At 36.7% G+C, this 13,603-nt stretch overlaps 1 protein-coding gene across 1 annotated transcript in view; it reads left to right on the top strand.

Annotated features, from left to right (window-relative positions):
* The window catches only part of ARFIP1 (ADP ribosylation factor interacting protein 1), a 34,845-nt gene extending 22,932 nt beyond the window's left edge, over positions 1 to 11,913 (top strand). Inside the window, exons 6-9 of the mRNA XM_027677158.1 lie at positions 621 to 730; positions 5,819 to 6,040; positions 9,466 to 9,623; positions 11,721 to 11,913. Of these exons, the coding sequence (XP_027532959.1) occupies positions 621 to 730; positions 5,819 to 6,040; positions 9,466 to 9,623; positions 11,721 to 11,913 (683 nt within the window). The remainder of the gene's footprint in view (positions 1 to 620; positions 731 to 5,818; positions 6,041 to 9,465; positions 9,624 to 11,720) is intronic.
* Positions 11,914 to 13,603: the final 1,690 nt, after the last annotated feature.

Below are 13,603 nucleotides of genomic sequence, written 5' to 3'. Positions count from 1 at the left end.
TTAGTCTGTTACTTTAAATCTGTTCTTTGTTGATGTTTCCATACTGGTGGTTTGTAGAATTAATTGTTCCTAATACAATGAGCTAATAAAATTGAAATAAGTAAGTTAGATATTGCTTGAACACATCTTCTGGAAAGGATGGTGCTCACTGGAAAAGATTAAAAAACCCTGTACTTTGGGACAACAGTTTTTTATATGCCAATAATTTTCATTAAATGGTCTGCAGGTTGTAAACAGACTTTTAGAATGGCTAAGCCCAACAGGGTGTTCAACTGTTGGAGTTTTAAAACATAGCTTAAGTAATAAATGTCTCAAAAGCTGTTTTAAGGTTGGTTAGTAAAACATGCATTCAGTAAGCTTTGTGCAGCCTATTACTACAAGAAATACTGGGATATAAAATATGTTTTATATCAGTTTCAAAATAAGTCTTTCTTTCTGGAAGTGATTTTGAGATCTGCTTATTCATCTTAAGTTCATACTGTCACCTTGCTCTGCTTTTACTGTCACCTTGCTCTGCTTTCGTACGTCCAGTTGCACAAATCTTACATACCTCCTATTAATCCTTTATAAAACAAACAAACAAAACCCCCAATCCAAGGCCTTTGCTTTGTCTGACACAGGGAGCAGAGCTCAGCAGAAGAGTGGGCCTGTTGTGTTAGCAGATGAAGTAAAGAATCCAGCAATGGAGAAACTGGAACTGGTGAGAAAGTGGAGCCTAAACACTTACAAGGTATGCAAGCCATGTATTTGTGTGTGTATGTATGTATGTATTCTAGAAATGAGTTTGCTACTAGGTAGGACCAGAGCTGTATCAAAGTCATCTGTTGTTGTAGTGAGCATAAGCAAGAATGTGTAGGGAGGGTTTAGTTTTCTTCCAAGGGTGCCGTTCTTTGTTAGCCTTTTTAAATCCCTGGTTTTAAGTGGAAAATCTTTCATAGGTATTACTGATTTAGCAAGATAAAGGATGTTCTGTTTCTAATGTCCCCTTCATCATTCAGAATGTACAGATTTCGGCACTAAAGCTTGCAATTAAATCTTTTTGCCATTTTTGATTTGATTGCTGATACAATAAAATTTTAGCTGAGATGGAAACATCAGACCCATTTACAAGTTCTGTATATCTTAATTGCTGTTCTGATGTTCTGTCTTGGCTGTTTGTTTTTTCTTAGTGTTGTAATTGTTGTTTAAATTCATGTGTGTTTTATATGCTGCTTCTTTGTGATCATTTGGGATTTGATGAAATTAAACTAATAACATAAGAATAATGAAAAGGTTCTTAAAGCACACTAGTTTACTAGAAGCGACTGTCATTAAAAAGCCATCAGATAAGGAGCAATTGTCAGGGAATATATTCCTGTCAAGAGTTTTAAATAAAGACAAATTTTGAAAAACAGATTTTTGTTATGCCTGCAACTTAAATGACAGAGTTGTGGAGAGGTGGTTTGTGCATCAGTTGGATCTCTATCAAACCATGAAGAAATGAATCTGTGGAAAAGAAAGTCTGAATCCCTCCAGTGATCTTTAAGTCCGGATAAGGACTTTTTCCCCAGATAGAATGGGAAGCAGAGATGGAGACATTCTACCCAATAATAAATGTTTATGCTGTCTTTCTGTTAGAATCAGAAGTTTCCTTCTTTTAATGTCTAATTAAATGGCTTCTAGGTTTTCTCCTTTTCTTGTCATCTAAATTTCATAGCAACTGCAGAAGTTGCAGGCCAGTGGTATCATGGGGTACATTAGGAAGAGCACTGCCAGCAGGTCAGGGGAGCTGATCCTGCCCCACTGGAGTGCTGTGTCCAGTTCTGGGCTCCTCAGTACAAGACAGACATGGAGCTCCTGGAGTGTGTCCAATGGAGGGCAACAAAGATGATTAAGGGATTGGCACATCTCTCTTACAAGGAAAGGGAGCTGGGCCTGTTCAGCCTCAAGAAGAGACAACTGAGAGAGGACTTCATAAGTGTCTATAAGTATTTGAAGGGAGGGTGTCAAGAGGATGGAGCCAGGCTCTTCTTGGTGGTGCCAAGCAACAGGACAAGAGGCAATGGGCAAAAACTGTTGCACAGGAAGTTCCACCTGAACATGAGGAAGAACTTCTTTACTGTGCAGGTGACCGAGCACTGGAACAGGTTGCCCAGAGAGGTTGTGGAGTCTCCCTCGCTGGGGATATTCAAGAGCCGTCTGGATACAGTTCTGTGCCCTGTGCTCTATGAGGACCCTGCTTGAGCAGGGAGGTTGGACCAGATGACCCACTGTGGTTGGTCCCTTCCAACCTGACCCATTCTGTGATTCAGCTGCTCTAGAGTGTGCTGTGGTCCAATTGGAATACATGCTATTCAGCGGAAGCCTTTCTTTAAAATTCTCCTGTCTGTTCAAGAATGTTGACTCTTGGGATTGAAGCTCTTATACCACAACTAAATGGGACAGGACTTGACCTTATTCTGTCGTTTTGGTACCTTGATTTAGAAAAAAAACAAAAAATCTCCTAGTGTCTCTCTCAACTGCAAAATGATTCTAAACTCCCTGACATGAACCAACAAGCAGAGGAGTAGTGAAAAGTGCTGGGAAAAGTGGTCTTGGATCCTTGTTCAGAGCATTTTTTCTTTGGCTGTAGCCTTTGCAAAGTCTGGATTTTTAGATTTCTTTCATGGCTTAAACCCCCCTCTCCCTGAACTTCAGAATCCCACCATTTTATAGCATAGCAAACAAAGACTAGCACTTTCAGAAAAGTAAATGAATGTTTTCTTGAAATCTATTCCCAAACACGCCCAAGGAGATATGTCAGTTGTGGTCTGTCTAGAATCCCATATTGACTTCTTGTACGCTCTTTCTTGGAGGAATAGGATTGTTCAGAGACCTTATGAATTCATTTTGAGTTGAGGGAGTATTATGGAAATGGACCTGGAGATGCTGTACATTTGAAAGCCCTTCATAAGTAGACTATGTACAAAATGCATATTTAATAAAATGCATATTAAGGACAGTATTTAAGTTTGTGGACATAGTGGCTTCTTGTGCTTTCCATCAGGAAGATCATGGGAAGAAGTCTCCTCCTTATCTCATAATAGCTAATTGTTCATAGGTTAGAAGATGAAGAAATAAAGGGCAGGAGTAAATGGTTAGGAGGAAGTCAGCACTGAGATTAATATCCCTGCTATTCAATGTACCAAACATTAATCTACAAGTGGAGTTAGTGGTGAAACTTGATGTTAGGAAGTTCTTTGTGAATTTTATATGAGTAGTTCCTATGCCATGGTGTCTGTATCAGGAGTTGTGAAATCTAAATTATTGGGTATGTTCAGAAGCCATTCCCATCTGTGAATGCCTTTGCAACTGTTGTCCCCTGTCACTCTTCCCAGTCGTATGCTCCCTAGTAATCATGAGTTAGTGTCAAAAGAAATTGCCCTTCTTTCCTTAGTCTACTGACAAGATCTTTTTCTGTTCTTTCTTCTGCCCCACCCTTCCCCTTTGGATGAGAAAGAGATTTTCAGTTTAGCAACAAGATTTAGGCATAGGAAAGTCATGAGTCTTCTTGACTTTCAGCAATTCTAACAAAAAGCTTATCTTTTTGTTTTTCATACAACTTCCTAAACTTTGAGGGGCAAAAAAAAAGAGAGCCTGTTTTACAAACCTCTCTAGTACTGGGCTGTTAGTGGAACCTTTATTTCTGAGACTTGCCCAGTAGTTTCTCTGTTCATTTTCAACATATGCAATTTAAAATATATTTCTCTTTAATGTGTTTTGGTGGGGGTTTTTTTCTTTGAGTTGTTTTTCTTAAGCTTTGCATTGGGTGACTTCATTTTGAGTAGCATGGTCTTATTCATAACAGTTTTCTTTATAGATACTTTTAGAACAAAGCACAATGGAATTAATGTGTAGAATTTTCTTTGTTTGCTAGTGAGAATATACAGCAACTTGTGTGTTCATACTAGTCTGCTTAGAGCCGGAGTAATCAAAACAGATAGGGATATCTTCTTTATCTTTCACTACATCTGAGTTTAACAAAGTATGCAGTGTAAGTCTTTCCAATTACTGGTTTTTCCTAACTTGTCACTGGTGGCCATTTTTAGGTGTTTTGCTGTAACTTCTGAAGCAAATACCCCTTGGTTGAAAATAATTTCTTCATTTGTAATTAATTCTTGCTTCTAGAAATGTTGCCTTCCATGATTCAGATTTTTCTCCTGCATTTCCATGGAGGTGTGCATGTGTGTGCCTCAGCTTTTTTGCAAAGTAGCCAAAATTTGGCCATTACTTCCATAGTTCTTAGTGAAAGGTTTATTTATGCTTTGAGAACATGTATTGCTAAGCTGTATATTGCAATTTCTGTTGGAGACTTTGGTGGTAAACGTGTATTCTATATTACGATTTGTTATGCTCTCCCAAATTTCTGATGCTTGACAAATATCACCCAGATTAGCTGTGCTTTTTCTCGTGAATTAGTTGAATCTAATTAAGTTGCCCAAATAGTCTGTACCTTCTGACCTCAAGCTTATGAGTCATGACCAGCTTGTTCTGCTTGATCATTCTTGTGTCTTTCCTGTGTTCATCTGTTACATTTAGAAAGGACATAAAAGTTCTAGCAGGTTAAATGTGTGTCTCCTCTGGACATGAGACTGGAATAAGCAAAAGTCCTTGAACTGGAAAACCTGTGAAATCCAGTGCTGATAGTGTGTTTGGGGAGTATAATATAAGGTAGGCTTGGGCATTATTTCACAAAAATAAATAGCAACTTTGCACTTAGTTTAGGTCCTTTCAGAGTAGTTGTGGCCTTGACTACTAAGTTTATTTCCTTGTAATTTTTGTTTCTGCCATAATTTTTAGTTTGTTTATATTGATTATCTCTTCACCTCTTGGGACCAGAGATTAACTTCAAGTAACTTACTATAGCAGTAAATAATTCCTGCTTTTCACAGAGAAATTGTATGGCTTTGCTACACATCTGCTTTGCAAAAGGCTTCTCTATGTCTCAGTCAAGGGAAACCCCAGTGTGCATCTTGGGTGGCTCACTGCCAAGCTGGGCTTCAGTCTCTGGCAGAGGTCACAGCTAAGTGGAATGTGGTAGCAGCCTGATCTGTCACAGCCATACACAGGGTGGAAGTGTCTATGGCCTCGTAAGAGCACATTTTCTGCTTACTGTGTTAATGAACTGCGAATTTCTAAGAATTTGACTTATGACGGAAAAGAAAGTCTTTCTGACACAATCATCTCTATTTTATAGACTTGTAAATAAGAAGTACATTTTAATACTTTTGTATTGTTTTGTGTGTTTCTTAGTAGGAACTCCCAGTTTTCTAGTCAGCTTTCAAAAACCTGCTGAAAACCACCACCTTGTGACTTCCCCCCTAAAAAATACTCAAAAATAACATTTTTGGAAAGCACAACATGGATGTTCTGGAATTGGATAATTGGTAGACAAAGCCCAAAAGATTACTAACTAGATATTTTTATGCAGAATAGTAATGCTCCTATTAACTGACTTCAATGCAGTAGGCTAAAATGCTTCTTTTAACTTAATGAGATTCACCAAACCTATAAAGAGATAAGTGTTTTTTTACTTGAGAAACAATTAGTTATGCTCTTGATTTGCTAACTTGAATATTCATCTTAGTAGGAGTTGAGACTTGTCCAACTGTTCTTGCTGAGTCCTGATAAACTTGTAAAGAGTGTGTTGTTTTTTCAGTTTGTTGTGCAAACTTATATTGGGAGGGGTGATTGTGAAAGAATTTGTGTGTAATTATACGTCCCTTGAAGCTGAAAATGGGTGTATGCTGTGTTGTCTCGAATATACTTGATTCTTTATAATTTAATATTTTTTCTGCAGTGTACACGTCAGATCATCTCTGAAAAACTGGGTCGTGGCTCAAGAACAGTAGATCTGGAATTAGAAGCTCAAATCGATATATTGAGAGATAACAAAAAAAAATATGAACATATCTTGAGACTGGCACAGACGCTGTCCACGCAGCTCTTCCAGATGGTACATACCCAAAGGCAACTTGGAGATGCATTTGCTGACCTGAGTTTGAAATCATTGGAACTTCATGTAAGACTTTTACAGTGTTAAAAAAATACAGTGGCAGAGATGAAGATAAGCCTAAATGACTTGTGCAGGGCATATAGTAGTTAGCAGCAACTTTTATAAACATTGTAGTTAATAATATATTACATGCTCTGTGTGTCAAAAGCCTATGTAATTCACTTAAAACTATAGGAAATTATTGAAATTACTGTAGTTCTTTGTTTCTTAAACGTTTGCCTCTAGTTGATGGTTGGACTCACGAACTGACAGCCTTGCTTTGTAGAGAAGATGCATTTTACTATTAATTTTGCTTCTAATGAAATGTCATCAAAGTGTTCCACAGTATTACGTAATTTCAATTACAGGATGTCTTTGGGGAATGTGCCTGGGAGTAAGTAGATTAGGGCACATTACTTCACTTGTGCACATTGAATGTGAGTAAATTATTTTTCTGTACCATATTTAAGCATTTTGATTTCATCTCAAAGTCCTTTTTTAATCAGAATTTTCCTACTAATAGGACTAATCTGTATTCTTATGTTGTCTGGAGTTGCTGAGCAAGAGAGGCAATCTTTAGATATCTGGGCTGTTATGATTCCGTGGTTTAGAAGTTTATGTAACACTGGCATTTTCTGATGCCAATAATAAAACTGGCTGCTGTAAAGTGAGAAAAGGTAGATGTTGCTTACAAAGTAGAGTAGCTGGCCTGCTTTTATATTGCTTGTTCTGTACTTGCAAAGTTAAAGCAATTTGATCCTTCGGAAAACTAGTATTAAGTGGCTTATGATTCCCTAAAACATAGCTGCTGGAACAGCTCAAATTATCTCTGTGATTTTAAAAACATCTGTCTTTTCTTAATTGGCTTTTACCATTGAGTTTTAAGGGAGGAGGTGGAGTTCTTGCTTACACAGAGGAACCTTAAGTGATAGCTAGCTGAAAAACATTGACTCCTACACTGGCATACAGGAATTTTTAATATTAATCTGACAGATGAAAATCTGTGAATGTAGAGCACTTCTAGCAGCTAGGAAATTAAATTATCTGCTAAAAGAAGCTTTTAATAATCAGTTTACTCTTGACACAAATACGGGCATGTGGTTTGTGGCAAAATTTACTGATTGTTATGAAATACGTGCTGAAGCTGGATGTTTCTTCCAGAACTTGGATGAAATCTGGCGTCATACTCGTTTAATGAATGTTGGTTTTTTTCCCATGATTAGCTTATAACTTCTAATGGGAATACTGATCTTCCAGGTTCTTTCAGCATCTTGTACTGGTCTTGGAATTTGTTTCCGTCATTCATCTCTTGTGTAGATTATTGAATGGCGCTGTTGATGAAAATCAAATAAAGGTTTCTGCTGCTGTAATAAAAGTTATCTAACCTGTGCCTCTTGGAGACTTGCCTGATGTTTGTCTCTTTCCTCTTTGTGTTTCCCCTGTTTTATCTGTACTGTATTACCATCTGTAGCCTGGCCTACACTTCTTGGATATTTGGATAACTTTAAAACTTGTGCAAGGTTAAAAGTAAAATTTCCAAGCAGTTAGTCTTTAATGTTTAACGTGATAACAGTACATAAATTTAAATAAAATTAAAAAAAAATCTCAAGGTAATATTTCTTATTTTATTCATGATAACAAAATATGATTTTAATGTGGTATCTGCAGAGGTATTATTTAATGTGAATGTGCTGCTGTTTCTCTTTTGGATACAAAAATAACTCCTGGTTCCAGGCTTATGTGCCTCTACTTATATAGACATATGAATTGCAATTTAATTGACCTGTGCATAGAGTATGAAGTGAGTCTAAACTCTTGATACAGAAAGGATTTGCTGTCTGTTTCATAAGAGGTATCTGCAGAGGTCATGGACAAAACTCATAAGTCTGTATGAAACCGTATGAGCCATTAGAAGGACAGTTTTGTTGGTTATGTTCCTTAGTACTGCAGGCCACTGCAGTCCCATCCTTCTTACCTCCCTCCTGTGAACCGGTGGTGTTGCTCATTTGGGTCTGCAATGATCTGAGTGAGAGGACGAGCTAGAAAACTAATTGCAGTCTTGCCTGCAGGAGGGAAAAGAGATGGGACTTAAGCTGCTGAGAGGGGCAGTCATACAGCTGTTCTCTCTGTCAGCATGCTCCTCTTTCTTCCCTGAGCTAGGGCTTGTGTTAGCTGCGTAGCTGGCAATGTTAGAGCAAAACCAGCTGGAAAATATTTTGGGGGATTTGTTTTGGTTTTGGGGTTTTGGTTTGGGTTTTTTTCAGCAAAATCTGTAGCTATTTAACTGACCGCTTTTGCTATCCAAGCAGCTGCGCAAAGCAAAGGTTATAGATCTTTAGTGGTGTTTACAGGGCTTATCTTATGAAAACTTGCCATAAGTTCTCTTCATTTTTCTTCTTCTTCAGTTGCTCACTTCCACTGCACCTCCTTTTCTAGAGGATTCTTCCCTTACCGTTGCCCATTACCCATACTGTTATGAACTTGTTAACATGAAATATCGTTTGGCTTTGGTGTTCATTTTCTGGACAGATGAAAGGAAACTGGGAGAATACAGCACTTCTGAGTCAGTTGTTGGCACTGTGGAAGTCTAAAAAGACCCAAGTTCCAAATATGAACCTAGTATGTTTTACAGTCACTACAACCAGAGATTGTACTCTTTTGTGAGAACTCCCATCTGTAGAATATGAAGATGCCATATGGATGACATAAATATAATAATTGGATTCATTTGGCATCCATGCATTAGGAAAATCTTTGCAGCCTTGGTCAGCTTACACTGCTGTTAACAAAGAGACATGAACAAACATGTATCTAGATGTGATATAAATGCCTTGGAAATAATTTTGCCCTTGTCCCTTTGAAATTTATGGCTGAGCTACATTAAAATTTTTATTTGCTATTCATTATAATGCGCTGCTCTTCAATTATTTACAGCCTATTAAACTGTGATAGATGTTGAGGTTTTTTGCAGTGCTCTTTTCCAGAATGTAAGAATAAAACTTAATAGCTAATTAATGCTGTGTGCTCTTGTGAAGTTACTTACATTACTGTATTTAATGTAGGGGTGTCTCTGTTCGTATTAAAGCATTACCTAGACAACCACATGAGATCCCAAATTAAAACCCTGCTGAATGACAATGTGAAGATTGCATTAACACTTACTTTTAAGTAACATTTAAGACTTTAGAGTGCAGACAAGTCACATTATAGAATAGGATTTAACATCACACATAGTAACAAAATTGTAAACCATGTTTTACTGATGTTAGAGCAATTTCGTAAAAACTGTGAACTGAATGTTGTATTGTAATCATATTGGTTTAATCATAATCATATCCAAACAGAAGTGAAATAACTGCCACATCTGTGTTTGCATTTTTTTATATAGATGCTGATGAATGTTATGATTTCAATTGATCTACAGCTTTGTTTTCTCTGCTCTTTGTTTATAGGAGGAGTTTGGCTACAATGCAGATACGCAGAAACTTCTAGCTAAAAATGGAGAAACACTTCTCGGGGCTATTAACTTTTTTATTGCCAGTGTGAATACATTGGTGAATAAAACAATTGAGGATACGTTATTGACTGTGAAACAGTATGAAAGTGCCAGGTAGCTATCTCCTGTGTCTAGCTCTTTTTAATACCAATTAATCTTCAGAAAGAAGGTTTTTTATCAGCTTAGTCCTTGTATTGGAGTAACTAACCTGTCAGATAAAAGCCTTATAATGCAACTCTCATATAATTAGGGTTTATGGTTAACTGTAACTGATTGCACGTATCTTCAAGTGTTTTGTGAATGTCCTGTTGTAAACTTAATTTTACTCATTAGCTGTAGGAGTAATTATAGCTATTTTTTCCCACGTGCTAGATTAAGGTGGCTTTTTAAGTAGCGTGACAGTGCAAGATTAACCCTTTTATCCAGCTACATTGCAATAGGTAAAATAATCTCTTTGACTGAAGAACATTTAGTCTTGTGCTTCTGTTGATGCACAATGCATACAATTAACACTTCACTTTTTATGCAGAAGTTGCAGGCTTGGTCAGGAAGGGGAAAATGAAACAGAAATTTCTTAGTGAATAACATCTAGCAGTAGATTTCCTGCCCTGGAGAAGGTTACTTTTGGATATGGCATAATACTCTAAAGCCAACTTCCTTTTTCCTGCCAGGGACTTGTGGTCCTTTCTGATGAGTGGTTCCATTCTGATTTTCTTTCACTTAATAGGATAAAGTGTGTTTCTTTTAATTCGACAAAGGATGGAGTTTATGCATATAATTTTTTGTGATTTTTCTTTTTTTTAGGTCAGAACTTGCAAATCGTTTGATTCTTGAAGTTCTTTTCCCCCTTTTCTATTTGTTCTGTTCTAATGCTTATTTATAAGCAGAATTTTAAGTTATTGTTTTGATAATTAGATAAACTTTCAAAAGACATGAAAGGCAGAATTATTATGTGTATATAAGATATTGCTTTATTTTTACACCAACATATTTAAAAAAAAAATTATTTCACACATTTTCCAGGTATCCCCTTGAAAATGTATACAAAATACATCTGCTACAATTGTTTTGGTCAGTCATTTTCAATATATAGTTCTTAACTCCTGAAAAACCTTCACTACTTTCTGTTCATTAATCAAGTATTTTGTCATTTTAATAAGGCAAATAAATTACAAAGATTCTTCACTTACCTGATTCATTTTGCAGTGTGAAAACGGGTCACATTTATTTCTGTACCTCTTCTGTCCTGTCCCCAGTTGCACTTTAGCATTCATCTGCTCCCCTCTTCTCTCCCTCTCTATTGGTTTGTTTCCTTTTTTGGAATTCAGCCATAAACTCTTTAAATAAAACCTGAATCAGACTGGCAGTGAGAATCAGGAAAAGCCCTGTGAATATGACTCCTTTTGCCTCTGCAAATGTTGTATTTTATTTTGGAGCAGTTACACCAACTGAAAAATTGTTTTATAACCAGTTTTTAATCCTGATTTGTTTCCAAGAAAGCATATTTAAAAAGCCAAAAATAGGGCGGTTTGTCCCATTAAAATTGGCTGATATGCTGGGTCCCATTATGTGAAAGCTACAAAGAACTATGGAAGGAAGAGTGAAGCTTTGGGCAGGGCCGCATCATCTTTTTGCAGCCTGTTTTTCCATAGGACAGACAAATCGTCACAGAACTATTTGTGGAAGAACTATAAAACTGTTCCAGTTAATACATATAGAGAAGCCTGGAGCATGCTGAAAATCCTTTAGGTCAGAGTTTGCTATAAGTGAGCTGTTCCTCAAACATCTGCTTAAAGGGGATGTTGTGCTCTTGGTGTGTCTTTTACACTCAACACAAACTCTCCACTGAACTGATTCAACAGCAGAAGAATGACCTAAAAAATATTTGCTGTCTTTATCTGGGTTAGTTGGTTGAGATGTCCCAGGAAAGGCTCTTACTGCTGAAGCCCATACATAATAGGGCTGAGAACATGTGGCTGAGACAGGAGCAGAAGAGGGAGGGTGCTTGTTGAGGCTGTCTTATACAGTATACTTCAGGGTGGATTTCCTTGATGAATAGGAGGAGGAAGAAAAAAACTTGCCTGGGTTTTTTATTTTTTCTGCCCTTAACTGTTTTGTTCATCTTCTGTTGTACTTGGCCCTGTATGTGAGGTCAGTTTTGAGACACTGCCTTTAGATTTCTTTTTTTCCCCTCCTCCTCTTTCTTCTCAGGATTGAATATGATGCTTATCGAACAGACCTGGAAGAGCTGAATCTTGGCCCTCGTGATGCAAACACTCTGCCAAAGATTGAACAATCACAACAACTGTTTCAAGTGCATAAGGAGAAATATGACAAAATGCGTAATGATGTATCTATCAAATTGAAATTTTTGGAAGAAAATAAGGTAAGCTACTACTTCTGATATTATGTTTAGGAGTTTTGTGCTGTAAGTTGCTGCTTTCTAGAAATATTTTAGCTGTTAGATCTTAAAATGTATATTAATTTAAAAGTAGAGCAAGCAAAGAAAAGGTGAATTTTCTGAGTTCCTGCTGTATCACTGGAGGACACACTTTTAGAACAGGCAGCCTTAGAAGACCCTAATCAAGCTGCTCCAGCTACAAATGACAAATATTATGGCAACAAGTGTCTTGTTGATACAGAAGGTCTCAAGTTTGGAAAAGCATTACTTTTCCAATTTACCACATGTAGTGGTTAAATGAATCATATAACTACTAATTTAACATTCAAAGTAATACTTACGTTTGACAGCACTGTCGTGGAAGTTATGCATCAAGAGAGAGAACTATGAAGAGGCTTCTTCAAAATTAGGCTTTCTTTAAGGTTTTAAATTGAGCAATACAACATTTTGTAATTAATGTCCTTATAGTTTCTTAATTTTAAACAGGACTCTTGAACTGTTGATTTAAAGGAGATTTTTTTCCACAAGTGTTTATTTCAACCATACCATTTCACCTCTTCCCTCTTAGTGATGGGATTCCTACCCTTCTTCTGTCAGGCAAAAATAGAACTGCCATACAAAACACACTTTTAAACTGCTTTCTTTGATAACAAGTCCTTTTAAATTGTTTCTAATTAGATGTGAAAATTAGTCTTTCAAGATCTGATTTTTGTTCATAGTCATGGTAAATGAAATGGTTATCGTGTGACAATAATTCCTGTGTCTTCATAGGGAGGAAAATATGATTAAAACTTTCATAGGAGATAGCAGGTTGTCAGTTTGTCCACATCTCTCAGTGGATTAATGTTTTCAGTATGGGTTGATTAATTTAATTTAAAGATTTGAACATAGGTAACAACTGCCTGTCAGAGAATACAGGACTGGCCCCTGTTGATAACACTAGCAAACCATGCTCCTTGCATGGAAGGAGGCAACTTCAAGGGAAAAATCAAGGGATGAGCTAAACCTATTAAAATGGATTATAATTCTGTACTTTTGAATATTTTATCACATATGCAGTTGCATCAGCTACTTAGAATAAAGATGGAAGTCAGGGAAGGAAGAGATGATAAAGAGGAAAAAAGTGGAGAAAATCTACAAACTTTTTGGTTTCCAAAACAATATATGCTTAAAACATAGCTCCTGAGCACTGTTGCTTCATATAGACATTTGCATTAGGACCCCCTGATCTGGAATCCCATAGGCATTAAGAGTTGGTAGACCAGATCATCAGGTGATTAAAATCTGTTGTTCTTGCTGAACTAGTAGCCCATTAACTTTAAAACTGAAAAAATCCATATGGAAATTAATTTTCTTGAAGAAGCTGAAGTCTAATCTAAGTGCTGATACTGTTGCTTAAATTAGAAATGCTCCTAAGAACTGAGTTTTAAAACTATGCTAGCTTGAAAACAGGTATGCTGAAGTTGTCCCTTCCGCATCTTTATTTTTATGTTTTAGTAAGTTGTTTGCTACTGTACTTCTGTTGAAATTGTTTGATCCTTTCAGCTCACATCTGTACAGGAATTCTGGTGCTTAAGCTCAAATTGATTGAAAATAGCTTACTTCCTCATAATTTCCATTACCTATATAACAAACTGATCAATTTATGTTTATACAGATAGGAAAGCTTCAGAGTCAAATCATTTTATTTCCA

The sequence above is a fragment of the Neopelma chrysocephalum genome, unplaced genomic scaffold (genome assembly GCF_003984885.1).
Source record: "Neopelma chrysocephalum unplaced genomic scaffold, ASM398488v2 Primary Assembly neopelma1_42b, whole genome shotgun sequence".
NCBI lineage: Eukaryota > Metazoa > Chordata > Aves > Passeriformes > Pipridae > Neopelma > Neopelma chrysocephalum.
The sequence above is the reverse complement of the archived record's forward strand: the minus strand, read 5'-3'. Positions and strand labels throughout refer to the sequence as shown.